This window comes from Lycorma delicatula, chromosome 4 (assembly GCF_047948215.1).
Source record: "Lycorma delicatula isolate Av1 chromosome 4, ASM4794821v1, whole genome shotgun sequence".
NCBI lineage: Eukaryota > Metazoa > Arthropoda > Insecta > Hemiptera > Fulgoridae > Lycorma > Lycorma delicatula.
The window spans coordinates 157,317,547-157,339,677 of record NC_134458.1 but is presented as its reverse complement, the minus strand read 5'-3'; the positions used below and the strand labels follow the sequence as shown (position 1 = coordinate 157,339,677).

General features: G+C 29.5%; 1 protein-coding gene across 5 annotated transcripts in view; it reads right to left on the bottom strand.

Annotated features, from left to right (window-relative positions):
* The window catches only part of AP-1gamma (adaptor protein complex 1, gamma subunit), a 158,270-nt gene that overhangs the window by 61,695 nt on the left and 74,444 nt on the right, over positions 1-22,131 (bottom strand). For all 5 annotated transcript variants that reach the window (XM_075364566.1, XM_075364565.1, XM_075364568.1 and 2 more), the window contains one exon: positions 1,010-1,105. In XM_075364566.1, coding sequence (XP_075220681.1) covers positions 1,010-1,105 — 96 coding nt within the window. The remainder of the gene's footprint in view (positions 1-1,009; positions 1,106-22,131) is intronic.

The window sequence follows — 22,131 nt, the reverse complement described above, 5'->3', positions numbered from 1 at the left end:
ATAGTCGATGTGCCAAATAAATTGATTAAGAAAAAATAGCTTCATCATTTTCACAAAAAATAGTGGGATAGGATATAGTACACACTGCTTTATTTTTACAGTGTTAATTATTGACGACATTAAAATCAGATCGCTCCAGCCTCGTGGAAAATCATTACATAAACTAGCTTATGTTAAGAGTTTTAATAACAACATGATGCTTAAAATATGGCATTACAAAATTAGTGTTCAAAAATTTAAAGAACTAGATAAAACTGAAGGAATCAATTATTGCAGCTGATTTTAGTTATCTATTTAAAAAAAACATTTGATATTAATAATATTTACTTATAATGAATAGAGGTGGTTCCCACTTTAGTGGCTACACTGATGTATTAAAATCATTAAATCTGGAGCAGATAAAATCGGCATGAATTTCATGAATTATCTAAACGCAGAGAAAAAAAATTGTATTCTTTTATGGTATTGATTGGAAGAAAATTATTAGAACTAATATTCTTTTTTTAAACAATACTGTAAATAAATATGTCTACAAAGACAACAATTTATTGCTCTTCGGAAGCCTGAAATTAGGTACTGCTGTCTAAAACAATATGGTGTCACATGTCACATATAGCAATTTATCTGAATTTATAAATTCTTTTCTAATGGATCCAACTTCAAGAAGATTCTATTTTGTAAGATTATTACTGTGTCTCCTGATCTTACACCAGCAGGTTTTTTCTGGGGGCACTAAAGAACTGTAAACAAATGTGAAAAATGAAATTGTAAAGATTACAGGAACTACATTATATTACAAAATGTATCCATAAATATGAAAAAAAAGTGGAAAGCTTGTGTACAGGCATTCAACAGACATTTTCAGCAATTAAAATATTCCATTCAAAAATTAAAAAACAATTTTTTTAAATTTAATAAAATCAGTTTAATTATATGATTTACTTAATACTTTTTGAGTTTACTGTTGGACCACAAAATACAAATCATTAAAGGAATCAAATTCACTTACTTGTAAGAAAGGATCACTAACTCCAGAAACATCATGTTCAGGTGAGTATCCGGCTAATATTAGATTCTTCAGAATTCTTACCAAATTTGGTACAATCTGTAAACAAAGGAAATTAAATAAAATAAAATAACAGAAACATATGAATATATTTTTTTAATACTTTAAAACATACGTTCTTATATTTTTGTTTAATTTCAAATTGAGATCAATTCATATAAACAAAAAAAAAACATTTTTCTACAAAAAAAACCAGTAATACCAATATTTAATAAAAAATTAAATGTTTAATAATATAAAGAATTTTATAATATATATAATTAACACTGCTTCTGAAAGAGTATATACACTATTTAAACAAGAATGCTGAAAATAAGTTCAAAATTCATAAATTGATTTGATTTAGTCAAAAAAATAATTGAAAATATTCATTTACAATCACATTTAGAAATATTAAGATCAGTAATCCACTTGTATCCAAGACATTTTACATAGATTACAAATATGATTAATGATGGGAAACACTGTAACGCAGCAAAAATAATGTACCCTTTCTTTGGCAAACAATGTACTTTGTACACTGTCTCTATTATATAGCAAAAAATGAATTTCAATGTTCCAGATTTCAATTTTCCGGATGACGTTAGCAATTCCAATTAATGTTGAATATTAATGGTCCAGTACACTACCAGAAAACCTGATTTTCTTTAAAACTTTATAAAAATCAACCATACATAGTGTCATCTTTCAACCGATTCATCTGTTCGATATACTGGATCTCAAAATACTTCTTGATTTCTATTCTCCACCGTCAGCTTCATGTACTCCTTAAGCAAATTGTTCGTTAAGCTTTATTAACCAAATTAAAACAATCACACCATGCACCAAAAGGCAAGTGAAAAGAGATGCTGCATTTTAGAAGTGAGCAAAGAAAGTAACCCTTTATTTTCTTTGCTTAAAATTAACAGAAAGGAAATGTAAAATTGAATGCAAGTAAACTGATGAAGAAAGTAAGAGCTTATATCAGACTGCAGTTAGTGGGTCTTACATATATCTTTGGTGAAAGATGTTAATTGTGCAGTTTCTTTTAAATTTGTTGATCTCCTAAAAATCTCTATTCTCTACAACAAAGGATTGCTGCTATATTTAAATTTGAATACTCATATTAAGTTGTAATTCAGTCAAGCTTTAATTAATTAGGATCATCCTATTATGAACAGTTTTCAGAGTAGATACAACCAATTTCCAAACTGTAATTTTATTTACAATTTGTTGTGAAACAGTATAATTTTAAGATTAAAATTATTTTTTTTACTGATCATCAACCAGTTTAATTTGATTCACTTATCCATTTCTTTGTGCTATGAACTGATCTCATCCTATCTTTTCAGCAATTTGTCTTAACCATCACTTTGTTATAAACATTACAAACACCTAATTAGTAAATCTTTTAAATTATTTATCATGTCTTCCTTTACTGTTATTATCAATTTCAGCAATATTTCTTCTAATACCATATTAAATTAACGGTACCTTACACAAACTGATAATCATTTAATATCAGTACTGATATATTAGTACCTAAAGTTTATAACCTAATAATAAATTTATAAGTTTTATAATCTAAAATAGATTATAAGCCTTATAATGGTTACAACTAATAGATTATTAACTTACTGAAATGCTTCATATTTTTAAGTTATGTAACTTAAAGAAAATAAATACCATAATATAAATGAGCAGAAATTGTATTGTTACCAACATGAAAAACAGAATATTATCAAACAAATAAAAGTATAGTTAAATAAATAAAAATAAATATGTTACAATGTTAATGTTTTTAAGTTAATATGTATAAATAAAAAAAATACATATGTAAAATCAGATGTGCAGTGATATTAATAACAGTGGACAGAACATAACATAAATTCAATGTTTCACAAAAAAAAAACTAACACAGTGTGAAATACAACTATATAAGTGCATTTGATTTATGTTTAATGTACACATACATATGCACAAACGTGACTTTAAAAACAATAAATAAATAAATTTTATGTTATAATATACCAGTGAACTGTTAATATTGTGCAATATGTTAACATTGACAAATATAAAGTGAATATAATTTAAATTTCTAAGAAAATGATCAACTGATTTATTAATAATAATAAACAATTTTTCTTCTTCTTTTTTTTGATCTGGGAATTTAATGATATTATTCTTAATGATGCAGAAAACAGTCAATAAATGCATAAACATTTTCTCTGCTAACAATCTACATTTTGCTTCGATCACTTTTACATTTCTTTTTATTAAGCGACTGGAAGGAACATCATCTATTTAAAAAATGCACAATGATAACAAAATATTTACTCTGGCTAACATAATTTCTTCTTACATTTACTTTTATGTTCTTTTTTACACTAAAACAATAAATGTTAGATAAAATTATATAGTAAAAATAAGACACCTAAATTTAATAAACAATATTATATGAAACAAGTAAAAATACAATTAAGCTGTACATAAACAAACAAATAATATAGAAAATTTATACAGAGAAAGTGCTGTCATTTATAGAACAAATTTAAAAGCAACAATAGCAATATATGGTATTACATCGGTTTCAGTGAAAAAAAATTAAATATAACAGGGCAAAAAATTGTAAATATAAGTATATTTAAAATTTTCAGTATATTTTTCAATATATACATAATACAATATATGTATTCGATTTTACATAAATATTTATATTAGATATAATATAAATATTATATATAAATATAAACATATTTATGAGGTTTTATTAAAGAAATATTCCAGTTATGAAACTGGAAACACAACAATGCAGATCACAGTTTATGTTGTGATTAATTACAGATATCTTATTTTATCCAACTGCAAAATTTGATTACAATATTGGACTAGAATACACTAATTTTCATTAAGATTGTCATAATCTCATCATAATGTCATAAATCTCCATCATTGTAAAAAATACATATGGCTTTATGACATTTTTTGCATTCTTCAGGACAATTACAACAGAAACTACTATACCATAAGTTAGATCTTTTCAAATAAAAGTGTCTAATCTTATTTTTTCTTAGGAAGCTACTGGAATCAAAGCCAAAGCTTAACACAGTATACAGTTAATCTTGCTGTGCTTATGTTTAGTTGTATGTTTTTTTGACTTATGTTTTTTGTGCTTGTTGTTTTGTAGACTTGTGGTGTAAAATCGGTCACTGCAGTATTGTCATTTCATGTGCAATAACTGAATGTATTAAAACACTATTACATCAAGTTTTGCCAAAATCTCAGTAACACCCAAGCTGAAATGACAGACAAAATTCATTAAGTGTTCAGAAACAATACTGTAGGACCAGTTATATAGATAAAGAATGGTAAAACTGTTTATAAAATAACTGGATAAGAGTTGTATGTTACAAATACACTCTGTTGGCTTCATGATGCTGTTTATCATGTAAGAGTTGGAAATCGTGCAACTGGAAATTCCATCTTAACAAATGTCATCCATTCTTCACATCTACTTCAGAACTCTTTACCTAATTATGTGTTTCTCTGTTCTTGCCAAAGTATCAAACTTTTAAAGTATGACAATGATTTCTGTAATTCCATAAGTAAAAAGCAGGTGCGATTCAGAACCTGCAAAATTTGACAGTAGCTGAACATGATTCCAAAACACTTCCTGAAATGTTTTGAATAATAAATACATTACCACACTAAATTTTGCCTTGACAGATATTTAATTACTTGCCACCAATTGATATGAAGCAGCGAATAGGTGACAACCAACTCATTATTTTAACTACTGATATGTAGAAGATGCAAGTTATTAATAAACAATAATGTGTGTTTTTTAAAGCCACAAAAAACAGTTAGGCTAATGATTGTTCTTCTCACCAACTAAGCCAATTACACGTCTCCCAACACTACAGTCAGCAGCAATATAAAAAGTATGCTTAGAGGTCAATCAATAAACATTCTGACATCATAGGAAGAAGTTGGAGAAGACATTCAATATACAGAAGCTATCATTTTGTCACTTCTGTGATTTTTATCAGCTGATGATGAACCAAAATGGTTCTTTTAAGAATGTCAAAACGGTTGAACCTGACCACCAGGTCAGGCTTCAAAGTGTAACTGCCTGACGATAAGACAAAATGGCTCTTTCCTGAACCTCTCTAAATACAAGACACCCAAGCTGGATCAGCTATCATTGTTATCAGCTTCAGAAGCTCATTGACAAAATGAAATGTCTCTTTTCAGAGCCAGTCTATTAAGGTTGATGTAGATTTTCTCAGCTGACTTTCAGAGTGATCATTATTTAAGACCTGCTGTTATTCTCTAGTGTCAATGTGTTGAGTCATTGGATCATATTTTGAAGTTGAAAAGAATTAAATTGAATATGTTAATATTCTTGTTTAGGCTTACTGAAGGCAAGTTTTTTTTTGTAACAGAAGTCAGATTGACTTCTGTTACTAATTTTGTTCTGACCTAATTTTTTAATAATAACAGAAATTTAGCCCTTTCAGTGTGATATCAGAGCTCTACTTAATCTATACGTTTTAGCATATATACAGTAAAGGACTCATGTTTATAAATATATAGGTTTTTATTTATTATTCTATTTTGTCATGTAAAGTATTTTTAAATGGCAAAAGAATCTAATTTCTACACATTTAAAGATGTTATAAATATTTTTAAAAATTTGCTAATAAGAGTTGAAAACTTCACACTCAAATTTTATTAGAGTTATACACATATTGGTTTTATTTTCATATGCAAAGTTTTTTGATTATTTAAGACTACTATGTCTGTTATATACTAAATATCCACTGTTTCCAAACAATGAATATAATGCACATAGAATTATTTATGGAAATAGCAGAGGTGAGTTTACTATTATTATTATTATTACTGTTGCCAAACAATGACAGAAAGAAACTCCTTAACATTTGGACATTGTCATTTTCTACATTATTTTTCTAAAGCTCTCTAAGCTATTAACAATGAACTGCTCTACAAGGAAAAGGGGCATAAAAACGTAGCTGGATTTTATAACATAACTGTCTGTAATCTCTACAGATTTTCCTCAAATTAGATTACAATTCATAATAATAATAATAATGAAAGAGTGAATTTTAATCCAGTCTATAACAAAATTTTTCTTTCCATCAAAAGTTTCATAAAATGGACAAGGTATGATAGAAAAAACAACAAGAATTTTAACTTTTATAAAAAAGAATTAATTATATACTGATAGTGACCTCTTCAAAATAATTCTCCAGAGCTGTGATAACATTTATGTCAGTGTTTCTACAAATACTCAAATCATGGTGGACATTTTTTTTTGTATAGCCCAAATTCACTCAGTAGTAATTTTTTCTCATCTATTGTTGCAAATCATTCTTTTAATGTTCTCTTAATCAGTGGGAATTAAAGAAAACTGCACGGTATCATTCTGGATAATACAGAGGTTGCAGCAAATATATTTTTGGCTAAATAATCATAATTAATAGTGACATATGAGCTGGAGCATTATTACATGCAAGTTATAAGAATTGATTGCCCATATTTGTGGTAGTTTTCTTCAGATTGTCTGGTGTAAACGGCATAAAACTGCTAAGAAAGAGTGTTTGTTGATTGCTGAAACTCATCATAAAATTCAAAATGGATGATGCAATTATAATAAAAAAACGAGTAAGGAGCATCTTAGTGATTTTGTGAAAATTCAATAGTTTTGGAACAAATCTTGCTGCTACTAGTTTCATACCCAAAATGTCAGTCAAAATTGTTTCACACATGCCGTAAGAGATTTTCACCTCTTTAGGAACTTCTCTGATAGAGATTCAATGATTACTGATCACGTTTTTATTTTGTCAATATTTCTATCAGTTTTTGATGTGTTAAGACGTCCAATCCTTTTACATCATCACAGCCTTCTTGAAACCATTTGTACCACTCATAACAAACTTTTGGTGTTGACATAAAATCCTCACCAAAAAGCCTTCTCTGACATCTTTGCTACTTTACTGCACTTTATTGGATTTTTAATGCAAATCCTTTGTTCAATTATTTTCAAACAAAATAAATTGCCACTCAATAATAAAATACATCCTAAATAGACACGGTTGCCAGATTTGAATTACATGTATCATACGGTTGAAAATATTGATATAGCATTATAGACAGTAATAATATTGCATAGGAAAACGACAAACTGAGTCGAGAAGATATGCGAAAAATAAAAAAAAATTATTTTTTCATCATGCCTCACACGTATTCAAAAACAATTCTTATTTTGGGGCAAATAATTTTAGGACTCTGATCAAATAGAGATGGGCTCTCCATCTTTCATATAACATACCTCTTCATAAATGCATACATGACGTCTTCAATAAGTGTATTTTCAAACAAAAATATTTCAGTATTTGGGAATATAATTAAATAAAATACACTATGACGTTTAGTTTAGGGAGAAAAAAACATAACTTAATTCTACATAAGCTATAAATGTATTTTTTTTTTTTAAATTCACATGTTTAATTCAATAAAATTTTCAAATAAAAAGAAAATAATAAATCATACAATATCAAGCGTTTACGATATTAACTGAATTCAGACAAAATGTGTAATACAATTACGTACATCACTGCATAATGCAAAAGGAATTTTATTTGAAAAATCACAAACAATAAAATAATTACTTCTAAAAAAATATTAACAAAAATAATAATATTACATATTTTCTGTACTATAAAATATCTCACTGACATACAATAAATAAATAAAAAACTAATAAATATACTTCACTAATAAAATTTAACTATTCACTGATGAACATGATGAGTATACGTCAAAAATTAATTTTTTGCATGCAGACATGCAAACTATCATTTTTATTAATTATATATATATTAAATAATTAATAAAATTTTACTTAAAACAACTTTTAACTTCTGCAGACAAAACAGCACCGACAGTAAAAGAAGAGTTTCACAGATAAAATTAATTAAACAGTTCATTTTATCTTTCTGGACATGCAATATTAAGTACAATCCCATGAAAACAAAAACAAAAAAAGCAGACATTAACAGAATATTGTTGCTTTTACCTCCTTAAAGCAGGGATCCTAACAAGGAAACAAAAAACTAAAATTAGTGTACGTGGATGGAGATTTTGTTAAAAAGAAAATAAATTTAAAAAATTAGCTATGTTATTACTATCATGAATTAATGTTATGTTCCATTTTTTATTTTAGTATTATAACAATATAGTATTAACATATTCCTGTAACAGAGAACTCACCGCTATGTATCGCATACACACAAATTTATCCAGATGTTTACACATCCTCGGCACTAGGATTGAATGCTACATTGAAGTTGTTAAAAAACTCAGCAGCTGTGAGTAAAGAGTAGCTTAACACATTCTGAGTGGATAGCATATATCCACATGATAACTATATTACTTTTAGTGCCAAATAACAGGAATCATAATACCTCCTAATCAGCAGGTACATATTTTTTTAAATTCAACTGGTGTGGTCAGTGAGTTGTGTTCTGGGTTCTTACTACAACTGTTTTATATATCATTCAATGTTTTTTTTTTCTATAGGCAAGTCTTCTATGAAATTTTGTATAACAACATTTCACTACATTTTAGAGTAATGAATTTTATGTATATGTTAATAAAATGTGACATATTTTTCAATTTTTTTATACTAATTTCTTCTGAAATACATTTAAATTATTTTTAAATATTTTATCCCTGATAAAAATGTTGTTTCTTCCTCACTCACTCTCTTTTCTCTTGCCTTTATTGCCATCAGATGTTTTTAATTATACATATTTTCATAATTATTACTGGATTGATATATTCAATATAATTTATTAAGTTATTAGAGATCATTTTTTAGATATTTTTAAAGATCTATTTTCCCAAATCTATAACTATTCTGATTTATTTATTTTTGTTAAATCTGTATTTCTTCTTATAATTTTGATTTAGTATTTATTTATAATCCTAATACTATCTGGTCTTCCGATTTTATATATGAATCAGAAAATCACTGTTACATGAACATTTTCTACAAAAAAAATTGTTGTATTAATGCTTACTATTTATATGACCACTGGTTTATTTAAAAGACTGGTTACTACTTTAAAAAAAAATTAATATTTTGCTTGTAACTAAACAAATTTTAAGTAGTATCACGCATACTGGGGTTTTGGGAGAACTTATGATTCTCATTTTTGGGGATTACGATGAATGAAATATTTTTAACTTTTTTTTTCATTTATTAAGCACCCCCTTATTTTTCAGATCTGAAATATTGATAAAATTTATGCTCACAGACTGATAAATGGAAAACTATTATAGTAAATGTGTATTACAGCAAGAAGGAATATTCAAATCAGAGGAAAAGATTATTAAGAATAAATGTAATTTAGAATACAATAAACAAAAAGTCTTCACCTTTCTTAATAAATTTAGTAGTTGTTATGTCAGGTATGACTTATGTAAAATTAATATTTTTCCACACAACATTTTACTCTTAATTTTTATTTAAATTCCCTTTTAAGGCTCTCCTTTTATAATGAACTACTTTTATTTTATTTTATAATTTTTTTTTTTTACCATCAGACCTCCTCTATGAATCATGAGACCTTGCCGTTGGTGAGGGGGCTTGAGTGCTCAGGGAAACAGAGTAGCTGGACCGAAGGTGTAACCATATCGGAGAGGTATCTGTTGAGAGCCAGACTAAGGAATGATTCCTGAAAGAGGGCAGCAGCTCTTTCAGTAGTTGTTAGGGGCGTGAGTCAGGACGACTTACGTATCAACAACGGCCGTATCAACATCACTCAGTCCTCTGAGTACTGCGCAGCTGAAAGCAATGGAAAACTACAGCTGCTTTTTTTCCAAGAAAATGTGGCTCTCTGCATTTTCACATAGCAATAATGGAGGGGCCTTCCTTGGTAAAATATTCCGGAGGTAAAATAGTCCCCCGTTCGGATCTCCGGGTGGGGACTACTAAGGAAGGGGTCACCAGAAAATTAAAAAATAACATTCTACGAGTCGGAGCGTGGAATGTTAGAAGCTTGAAAAAGGTTGGTAGGCTAGAAAATTTAAAAAGGGAAATGGGTAGGACAGATGTGGATATAGTAGGAATTAGTGAGGTTCGATGGGAAGAGGAAGGCGACTTTTGGTCAGGTGATTTTAGAGTAATTAACTCAGCGTCAAATAATGGGCAGGCAGGAGTAGGTTTCGTGATGAACAAGAAGATAGGGAGGAGAGTGGAGTATTTCAAAACGCATAGCGATAGAATCATTGTAATAAGGATAAAATCAAAACCTAAACCGACAACGATTGTTAACGTCTATATGCCTACAAGCGCCCATGATGATGATGATGAGGTAGAGTGTGTATACGAAGAGATTGATGAAGCAATTAAACACGTAAAAGGAGATGAAAATTTAATAATAGTTGGAGATTGGAATGCAAGCATTGGAAAAGGCAAGGAAGGAAATATAGTGGGTGAATACGGGCTGGGCAAAAGGAATGAAAGAGGGGACCGACTTATAGAATTTTGCACAAAGTATAATTTAGTAATTGCCAACACCCAATTTAAAAATCATAATAGAAGAATATACACTTGGAAAAAGCCAGGCGATACTGCAAGGTATCAGATAGATTATATCATGGTTAAGCAAAGATTTAGAAATCAACTCGTTGACTGCAAAACTTACCCTGGAGCAGACATTGATAGCGACCATAATTTGGTGATAATGAAATGTAGATTGGGATTTAAAAACCTGAAGAAAAGGTGTCACATGAATCGGTGGAATTTAGAGAAGCTTGAGGAAGAGGAGGTAAAGAAGATTTTTGAGGAGGACATCGCAAGAGGTCTGAGTAAAAAAGATAAGGTAGAAAATGTAGAAGAAGAATGGAAGATTGTTAAAAAGGAAATTCTTAAATCAGCAGAAGTAAACTTAGGCGGAATGAAAAGAACCGGTAGAAAACCTTGGGTTTCAGACGATATATTGCAGCTGATGGATGAACGTAGAAAATATAAGAATGCTAGTGATGAAGAAAGTAAAAGGAACTATCGGAAATTAAGAAATGCTATAAACAGGAAATGCAAACTGGTGAAAGAAGAGTGGATTAAAGAAAAGTGTTCAGAAGTGGAAAGAGAAATGAAGATTGGTAAAATAGACGGAGCATACAGGAAAGTTAAGGAAAATTTTGGGGTACATAAATTAAAATCTAATAATGTGTTAAACAAAGATGGTACACCAATATATAATACGAAAGGTAAAGTCGATAGATGGGTGGAATATATTGAAGAGTTATACGGAGGAAATGAATTAGAAAATGGTGTTATAGAGGAAGAAGAGGAAGTTGAGGAGGATGAAATGGGAGAAACAATACTGAGATCTGAATTTAAGAGAGCATTAAAAGATTTAAATGGCAGAAAGGCTCCTGGAATAGACGGAATACCTGTAGAATTACTGCGCAGTGCAGGTGAGGAAGCGAGTGATAGATTATACAAACTGGTGTGTAATATTTATGAAAATGGGGAATTTCCATCAGACTTCAAAAAAAGTGTTATAGTTATGATACCAAAGAAAGCAGGGGCAGATAAATGTGAAGAATACAGAACAATTAGTTTAACTAGTCATGCATCAAAAATCTTAACTAGAATTTTATACAGAAGAATTGAGAGGAGAGTGGAAGAAGTGTTAGGAGAAGACCAATTTGGTTTCAGGAAAAGTATAGGGACAAGGGAAGCAATTTTAGGCCTCAGATTAATAGTAGAAGGAAGATTAAAGAAAAACAAACCAACATACTTGGCGTTTATAGACCTAGAAAAGGCATTCGATAACGTAGACTGGAATAAAATGTTCAGCATTTTAAAAAAATTAGGGTTCAAATACAGAGATAGAAGAACAATTGCTAACATGTACAGGAACCAAACAGCAACAATAACAATTGAAGAACATAAGAAAGAAGCCCTTATAAGAAAGGGAGTCCGACAAGGATGTTCCCTATCTCCGTTACTTTTTAATCTTTACATGGAACTAGCAGTTAATGATGTTAAAGAACAATTTAGATTCAGAGTAACAAACAGTACAAGGTGAAAAGATAAAGATGCTACGATTTGCTGATGATATAGTAATTCTAGCCGAGAGTAAAAAGGATTTAGAAGAAACAATGAACGGCATAGATGAAGTCCTACGCAACAACTATTGCATGAAAATAAACAAGAACAAAACAAAAGTAATGAAATGTAGTAGAAATAACAAAGATGGACCGCTGAATTTGAAAATAGGAGGAGAAAAGATTATGGAGGTAGAAGAATTTTGTTATTTGGGAAGTAAAATTTACTAAAGATGGACGAAGCAGGAGCGATATAAAATGCCGAATAGCACAAGCTAAACGAGCCTTCAGTAAGAAATATAATTTGTTTACATCAAAAATTAATTTAAATGTCAGGAAAAGATTTTTGAAAGTGTATGTTTGGAGTGTCGCTTTATATGGAAGTGAAACTTGGACAATCGGAGTATCTGAGAAGAAAAGATTAGAAGCTTTTGAAATGTGGTGCTATAGGAGAATGTTAAAAATCAGATGGGTGGATAAAGTGACAAATGAAGAGGTATTGCGGCAAATAGATGAAGAAAGAAGCATTTGGAAAAATATAGTTAAAAGAAGAGACAGACTTATAGGCCACATACTAAGGCATCCTGGAATAGTCGCTTTAATATTGGAAGGACAGGTAGAAGGGAAAAATTGTGTAGGCAGGCCACGTTTGGAGTATGTAAAACAATTTGTTGGGGATGTAGGATGTAGAGGGTATACTGAAATGAAACGACTAGCACTAGATAGGGAATCTTGGAGAGCTGCATCAAACCAGTGAAATGACTGAAGACAAAAAAAAAAAAAAAAAATACCATCAGAATTCAGCTACGGCTTGTCTATGCTTGACGTAGGTAACTGCCACTCATGCTCTGTTTCTACATTCTTTTTCATGCTTTTCTCTCCAAAAATTTAAGAATAACAGCTTAAAATAACATTAAAAACAAGTATTTTAAATCTGTAATTTTGATGAACTGCATGTTCAACTGATTTAAAGGACCCTTCTAAATTTATGTCCATAGTGGATTCATGGCTGCTTATGCATACTTCACCACTGTACCTAACTGTAATGTTTAATGAGCAATTTCCTATCACAAACTGTAAGATATTGAATAGACTACTAAGAATCATCTCATCTGGTCATTTTATTTAGCAGATCTCTTCAAAAAAAAGTATAATTAACTTCTTGATGAAAAATTAATTTTTTTATAATCACTTTTTTTTATAATTTTACTTTGTTTTATCTGAAAAATTAATATCTTTTCTTAAATTATTTTTTCAGGTTTACACTGAATATTAAGTATTATTTCTTTTTTTTCTTCTCTGTGAATGATTGTAGGACTTAAAAAAGGGTCCTGGTAACAATTGAACTAGACTGATTAAACCGTCACCATCTGATTAAACCTTAGACTAATTAAACCGTCTACCATCTATTATGGTACGACAAACCATAATGTAACAACAATTGTTTTACAAGGGGCATTCAGATCAATCCGGGACTATAATTTTTAATAAATGTTGTACACACTTATGACAGTAAAAAATACTTTTATTTCTCAATGTAAATCCCTGCTACATTTAAACACTTATCCCAGCTTTTCACTAGTGCCTAGATACTTGCAGTGTAGAAACATACCAACCAAGATAGGATGAAACCAAGGATAGGATATGTCGAAATCAAAACAGAATTAACTACTTTACACCTCATCATTGCTGTTGAAATGCTGGGTTCCCAGGAACAATTTCAAGGGCCTGAACAAGTGAAAATCACTAGGAGCAAGGTCCGAACTGTACTCTATTGTGAGGGGGGTGGCAATAACTCCCAGCCAAGATCTTGTAGCATTGTGAATTGTCCTGCAGAAACAGAATGCCTTTAATGATCGTATCAGGCTGTTTTTTCTTAAGAGCACTGTGCACATCTTGAAGAACTTTGCAGTAGTACTCACTGTTAATATTGACTCTATGGGATAGAAAATCTGTGAGAATGATCCCATTTTCATCCCAAAAAATTGAGGTCATAACTTTGGTGGCTCTGAACCACCTCAACTGGGGTTGTCACTCACTGATGTACAGCCTTCTTTAAAATGTTTGTACCAATCATGTTTTACTGCAACTAAAAATCTCATCACTGTACTGAGCAAGGAGTCGTGAAAAAAATCTAACCGGGTTTTACACCTTCGTTCACGAGAAATTTCATTACAACGTTGCTGTTCCACATATCCATTCACTACATTGGACACCATGTTCTTTACGACTGATGTTGTTGTTTAATGTTGCTTCATGCCAGCATGCCATGCGGTAATAGCTGACACTTGTACTTTATGTGTACAACCAACAGACTGCATAGGAATCATTTACACTCCAGTCTAACAAAAGTCCCAGATTGATGTGAACGTCCCTCAGTAGTAACATTATTTCACTATTTTGTATTCTAAACAAAAAATTTATTTTTACATAACTTGGGACTGTTGTTATAAACATACATACATACATACATACGTACATACATACATACATATATATATATATATATATATATATATACTTTTTTATTAGTATAAAAGATAACTTAAGTCCAATCCCAATAATCCTAACCAATTACTGAAATAAACAATTATTAAAGTATTTAGTTACTGGCAATTGTATTATAAAATTTATGGCGAATATGACAGATACAGATAGATCTCCTAAACAAACATAAATTATATAAAAATAACAACAAAAAAGCCATAAAACTGATATCACAATTTATTTACAAAATTAGTTGAAAAGTGATTTAAATTATTAAAAAAAATATATATATAAATATATAAAACCAAATAATTAGAAAATAACACCATTTGCTGATAGATTAGGTTACTACAAACTCTGCTTAAACATGATCAGCAGTGGGAATACCAATAAAGAAGTGAGAAAGTCAAAAGTAAAACCTAATAATGCAATTTCAGTATCAAAGTGCATCATTAACTGAGCAACCAAAAATGATATATCATGTTAAACCTTACTACTGTTACAAATTTAAAAAGGACAATAGGAAGACATAATAAATACATCCATGCAATCTTTTAACTAAAAGTTTTTTTTTATAAATAACAAGTGGGCCAATCTACAAAATAATCTACAGTTATAATTTAAAATTTTCTGTTTTTAAGTAAGAAAGAAAACAAACAGATTCATCTATCATTTAAAAAGTTTAATTGGCTGCTAGCCTCTACAAACTAGTCTCAGCCGATTTAACACATAAACATAGACTCTGAATGTAGTGATGATAATAACACATACAATTAAAATAAAATTATTTTAATCACAAAAGGTTTTAATTGAATGAAACTTCAATCAATAAGTATACAGTGCAATTTTTTGTTAGAATAGACTATGCTGTCAACATAATGTATGTATATGTTAGCATACATTACTAGATACCATAAAATTATTCTCAGAGTTTTTACAAGTGAAAAATGCCATGCCTGACCAGGATTTTTGAACTCAGAACCTACTGGATGAAAGGTAGAGACAATACCAACCTGCCAAAGACCATCAGCAATTTTATAAAAAAAAATAATAAAGTCCACTATAGTTTTTGAAATATGCACTTGTTTATGCAAAGGTTAAGTTATTTGTTAAATAAATTTTCAATCCAAGGAATTAAAAGATACATTAAATAAAAAAATAAAATTTTTAATATTTTGTTCTGCTTCACATTCTTTCCTGTTACGAAAGAATATATATATACAAGTTTGGATATGGGAGTATTTATTGAAATTAAATGAATTTTTTTAATTTTTAGGAACAGTAGTTTTAAAATCACCATTAAAAGTGCCAACATTGCTATAATCCTAGCACTGAAGAGTATGTAAGTGTGAACCAATTATGTCTTTGTATTTACAAAATATTTGCAGTAAAGCACTCTCAACGAACTTATTTCATACTAATGAAATAATAATGGAAATTAGACCTATAAATGTAAAATAATTTTGAAACAACTACATAATACGCGTAATGTAATATTATTATTATTATTATTAATCCAAATATATGTTCAAAATTGAAAACAAAATACAACCCAGAAATAAAGTTTATAACACCAGCATCAAACTCTTTTATAATAAGAGATGTGAAACAGATTCATAAATAACTACATAACAGATAAAACTGTTACAAAGTTCATTAAAAACAGGAAAAAAACAATAAAATAAATGAAAAATACACAAAGTGAATACATCAATTAATTGCATATACGTGTCACAGTATTAAAAAACACAGAAGATAATTGCCATAATAATCTTCAATTACATATTTACGGCAAATATTTTCTAATTTTTTGTATACATAAATGTGTTTATATTTTTTTTATGTATAATACACAGTAATATGTAACAAGTGTGCTTACACAAAAAAAAGAAAAAACTATGTCACCAATTATTTTTAATGATACATGTGCTTAACACAAAGCCATAAAAAACAAAAAATATATTAACATAAATTGTACTATAAATATCTAACAGATTTACATTAATAAAGGTAAGAAAATCAGTTTTTAACTTAACAAAGTAAATAAATAGTAAGCTTAGACAGCGTTTCTCAACCTTTCAGTATTTGCAACCCAATTTTCCATCATAATTCTCATTCTGCACCCGTTCTTAAACAATAACAATGTATACAATAATAATGTATTTTGAGTATCTTGACACTAAAGTTGCACTAAGACCTTAATTACAAACCTTACAAATTACCAAGTAAATTTAATGATATTTGATAATACCGCTCTCTGCATTGACAAATTAGAATTGATGCCTCTCTATTGTTCTCTGTCTTACATCCACCATATCAGACATTCTTGTGGCTTTGTGAGAAGTTCTGATGTCTCGAACATCCTGGAATGTCTGCACAAACGTGTACAAATGCTGTACCTTGTTCGATTCCAGCCAGTCTTAGTCAAGTTGATCCTTCTATAGTTATCAAATCTATTGTGAATGTGTATGTTGTAATATGCGTGTTAATTGCGATTCACAGTATTAAATATTCACTTAGTAAATTTATACAGAATCATAGATAAATTTTTAAGTGGACATAAATGAGCATTTTACTGTTGGTGGTTCCGAAAATAAAATCAAGAAAATATTCTCAAGAATACTTAAATTTTGGGTTTACCAGTATTGAAGTAAATGAAAAAGAAAGGCTCCTGTGTGTCATTTGCTCAAAACTTTTGGCAGCAGACAGCATGAAACCTAATAAACTTAAACAACATTTGGAAATGCTTCATAGTAAGTACGTTAACAAATTCCAAAAATTCTTCAAATTAAAATTAAAATCATATGAAAACCAAACATCAATTTTAAAAAAAACTTTGAATGAAAAAGTTTTACTTACCTCTTACAAAGTTTCATATAAAATAGCCAGATGTAAAAAGCGTCACACCATTTGGTGAAGAGCTTATTTTGCCAGCTGCAATTGAGGTTTTACAAAATATGTTTGGAGATAATTTTGCCAAACAATTGCAGTCCATACCTCTATAAAATGATACTATTGCCAGTCAAATTGGTGATATAGCTAAAGATGTACAACATCAGGTTTTCAGGAAGTTGTGTAACAAATTTATTTCAATTCATCTTGATGAGGCAACAAATACCAATAAAGATGCTCATTTCATTGCCTATGTTTGATTTTGTGATGGTATGTCAGCAGTAGAAGAACTACTTTTCTGCAAACCAATAGAAGTCAAAGCAACAGCACTTGCATTATTTGCTGTCTTAAATGATTTTATAAACGAGGCAAACATAGAGTGGAAAAATTGCATTGGATTATGCACCAATGGTGCTTGTTCAACGTCTGAAAGATTCCAAAGAATACAAGCACTTGCAAAACAAAAATCTCCACAGTGTGCCTGTACACAGTGCATGATCCACAGAGAAGCTCTGGCTTCCAAAGAAATGAGTCCTGGTCTGAATATTGTGCTAATGATAGTTGTAACTGTAGTAAATTATATAAAAATGAGACCCCTAAAGTCACAAATCTTTTCTGCACTTTGTAAAGACATGGGTGCAGTACATTCAGCATTACTAGTTTATTGCAAGGCAAGATGGTTATCACATGGAACATTTTTTAACATGTTCATGAATTGAGATGAAATCACCATTTTTCAAGAAGAGGAAAATCAACCGAAAGCCGAGAAGTTTTGAAATGGTTTATTTATGATGGGATCAAACTACTTGGTCAACATATTCGAGAAATTAAATACCTTTAATCTTCAACTACAAGGAGCAAATACACATATGTTGGACACGGAAGATAAAGTTTACTTTATCAGTTTTACCAGTTTTTTCTACTAAAAGCATAAATGCTTTTAGTAGAAAAAACTGGTATTGTGGAACGGAAATTTAAAGCAAAAACACTTAGAAATGTTTGCAAATGCAGATGAATGTGTTAAAACTTATAAGGTTAAAAAACAACATGTAACGATTGAAAATCACTTAGCCATGCTGACAAAGAATTTTAAAAAGTATTTTCTTGCTGATAACAACTTGGTAGCAAGTTATGAGCGGGTTAGGGATCCATTTCAAAATGCTCCCGAAGGGCTCTCAACTGCTGAAGAAGAATCTTCATAGAGTTCACAGCAAGTGGTGAAATAAAAAGACAATAAGTAATACATCACTATCTGAATTTTGGGAAGGGGAGGATGATGAGTTTTCTGCACTGAAAACAAGAGCATTTCGTATACTACTACCATTTTCAACATCCTATGTTTGCAAAACCAAATTTTCAGCAGTAGCTGCTTTGAAGACAAAATATATATCTCAGCTTAATATAGAAAAAGAACTGAGAGTGTCTACCTCTAATACTAAACCTTCCTTTGAAAAACTTTGCTCTACACGGCAAAAGGGAGTCGCTAAAAATTACTAAACTTGATTTTAATTTAATATTGATAAGTTATATATGTAACATTGATTGCATCAGTATTGCACAATGTATTTTAATACAATCCTATTTATAAGTGTATTATATCAGTGTAAATGTGTATTTTATTATTTATTATGTCAGAATGCATTTTGTTTTGCTTTCCTTTCAGTAAATTAATACAAATTTTTAATAATATTTTCTTTTTGATAGGCTCGTGCCCCCATTTATTGTTATTACGCCCCCCCTGGAGGGAGCACAACCCACAGGTTGAGAAACACTGAGCTATAATAATAAAATTTAATAAAAAATAAATTAAAATATAACTGATAAAACAAAAATATTTCTAATGATTATCTAAAATGCACATAACTAATAAAATTGTACATAAAGGTAAAGAAATCAATAAAAATCTTAAATGAATCTCCTTTCACATTATTCTTATTCAGAAAATACAATTAAATGTTAATATGATTAACTTTTTATTACCCTCAGAGGTCTGAAACATGCATAAAGGCATCATAACCAACTGTTATTTATTAATGCTTTATTTTCTGGGAGGGGGAAAGGGACCACTATATCAGCTTTTTTAGTGGATGTGAGATACAATCATGGATATATTTATTTTGATGATCTAAAATCAAATTTATAGCCTGCATGATAAAGCTTAACTTCACAATAATCATTTTATCATCGTCATCAATCTCATCTCACCAGTATAACAAATTTCTTGAAAAGAGCACATTTGACAAACTATATATCTCAAACAGAACATGACCTACAGAAAAAGTATGATTGACAAAACACTAACACTGAAAGGAAAACAAGGCTGGGCAAAGAAAAGATTCTTTTTTGAATAATTATACTTGAATTTTATTAACACAATTTAAATTGGAAAAACAAAATGCTGAATAAAGGTTACAAAAAAAGACCTCCCAAAAAGTGAAAACTAAAGTGCTACATAACCTGCTTAGAACATAATTAAACTCTTTTTATTTCATGAAAAGAAAAGTCTTACGCACTTTTAGCAGATTACACATATTATTATTTATCTTTATAATTACATAAATAAGAGAAAAGCGATAGAGAGGGTGAATGTTAATGCCTTATCCATCTGGATTTAAAAGCAGCCCTTGATTTGATGTTTGGAAAGATTTTGAAATATTTCAGAAAAAGCAGGTATCAAGTAAGGTAATACAGAATATTAGTACAGTTTATCAGGAGCAAAATAAAGAATACTGTTTAATGGGGAAAATGTCAAAAACCATTTGGTATGAGATAGGGAATCAAAGGCAATACAGCTTGAGCCCATTACTTTTTATATTTTATAATACAGAACATAAAATTTCTGAAAGAATGACAGAGAACTGTAATAAAAAAAATTGAAGAAAGAGACAATTACAATGATCCAGATACTTTTATGCTTAGATGATACATTAATAATTCAAGATGGAAATAAAGTTCTAGAAGGTAATTACAGAATGAAATGAAAAACTAAAATATAAAGCTGTGTAAGTAGCAGTAACTGTTATAAAAACTAGTAAAAAATTCTGTAAAAACAAAGGAAGAGAATTTGAATCTTTTACTGGAAAAGATCAAGACTACACGTACAATGATGTGATCATTGGTGGTACTAAATCATGTGAGATATCAATCAAAAGATATAATTTAGTAAATGAACTCAAAATATAATTTTTATAAACTCAAAACCCTTTTCACAGAAAAGATAGTTTAAATTGACAAAAATTAATTGCTAGAATAGTAAATAAGATTAAGAGAATCAAAACTCTAGAAGTTGAAACAAGAGAGGACTAGGTTGAGAGAAAAGCTAGAATGATTTATATATAAAGCATACATGGAGAAGGAAATAATATGGAAGTAACAGAGAGCTGTGAAATGAAAGATGAAATGAGAATGTGTGGAAACATGAAGGTAACGGAATCGAGACCCCAGATCTGATATTTAGAAACAGAAGGATTAAACAAAAAAGAGCATTAAAGAGGATTTAGATAAAGTATTCAAAAAGTATTAACCTCACTGAAGTAAATCTGAAAATGAAATATCAATTCAAGTTACGAAGCATGTCTAAATGTCTAACAGCAATTCTGACTTCCATTAATAAGTCAGATGATTTGGAAATTCCAAAATTAACAATATCAAGCAATACCCATTTAATGAAAAATAACAACAGGAGAAAGTTTATAAGTCTGCCACGGATTTATATTTTTTCCAGATGTGAAAATAGATTGATGTGAAAGATCTTTGAAATTTTCTTCAGAATAAAACTTTTTCCTCTCACGACTAGGAATAATAAAGTTCATCATGATATGTCATCAATATATAAAAAACAAAAAAACTTAAAAACAGTTAAGAAACAGTTTTTTAGCAGATAACTGCTAAAACGTTACCAAAACTCTTTCAATTGCATGCCAATGGGGAATTTTCTGGCCTCCGTGATGCAAGTGGTAGTATCTCAACCTTTCATTCAGATGTCCTGGGTTGAAATTCCAGTCAGGCATGGCATTTCACACGCTACAAAATTTGTCATTTAATCTCATCCTCTGAAGCAATACCTAATGGTGATCCCGAAGGCAAAAAAAAAAAATTACCTAACAAATGGCTATACTACTGTGTGAAACAGAAGCTCTAAAAAAAATCTAGAGCTGTTTAGAGCTTTTTGTTATGCAATTCATAAGTGTGATTATTGACGTAAATTGTTATTAATGTTTTTTTTTTAATTTTACATTAAACAATTTGCATAAGGTAAATAGTAACATTTGAGTGATATATAAGAAACTATTTATAGATACAAATAATTTATTAAAGCAAACTTAAGAGTAATAAATTACTTAAACCATATACAGAATATTAAACAGTTTAAACAACTTTATAATGAATACGAATCAGTTGATAATGATTCTATGCTCAGGAAGGGCGCAACATCTACAATCATGAAAACTAATGAACTTATGCATTCTTGAACTATTTTGATTGTGTGGTTAACTAGTACAGATGATTAAAACATTTCAATTAGTACAAGTTGTGATATTCTAAGACAAAAACTGAGG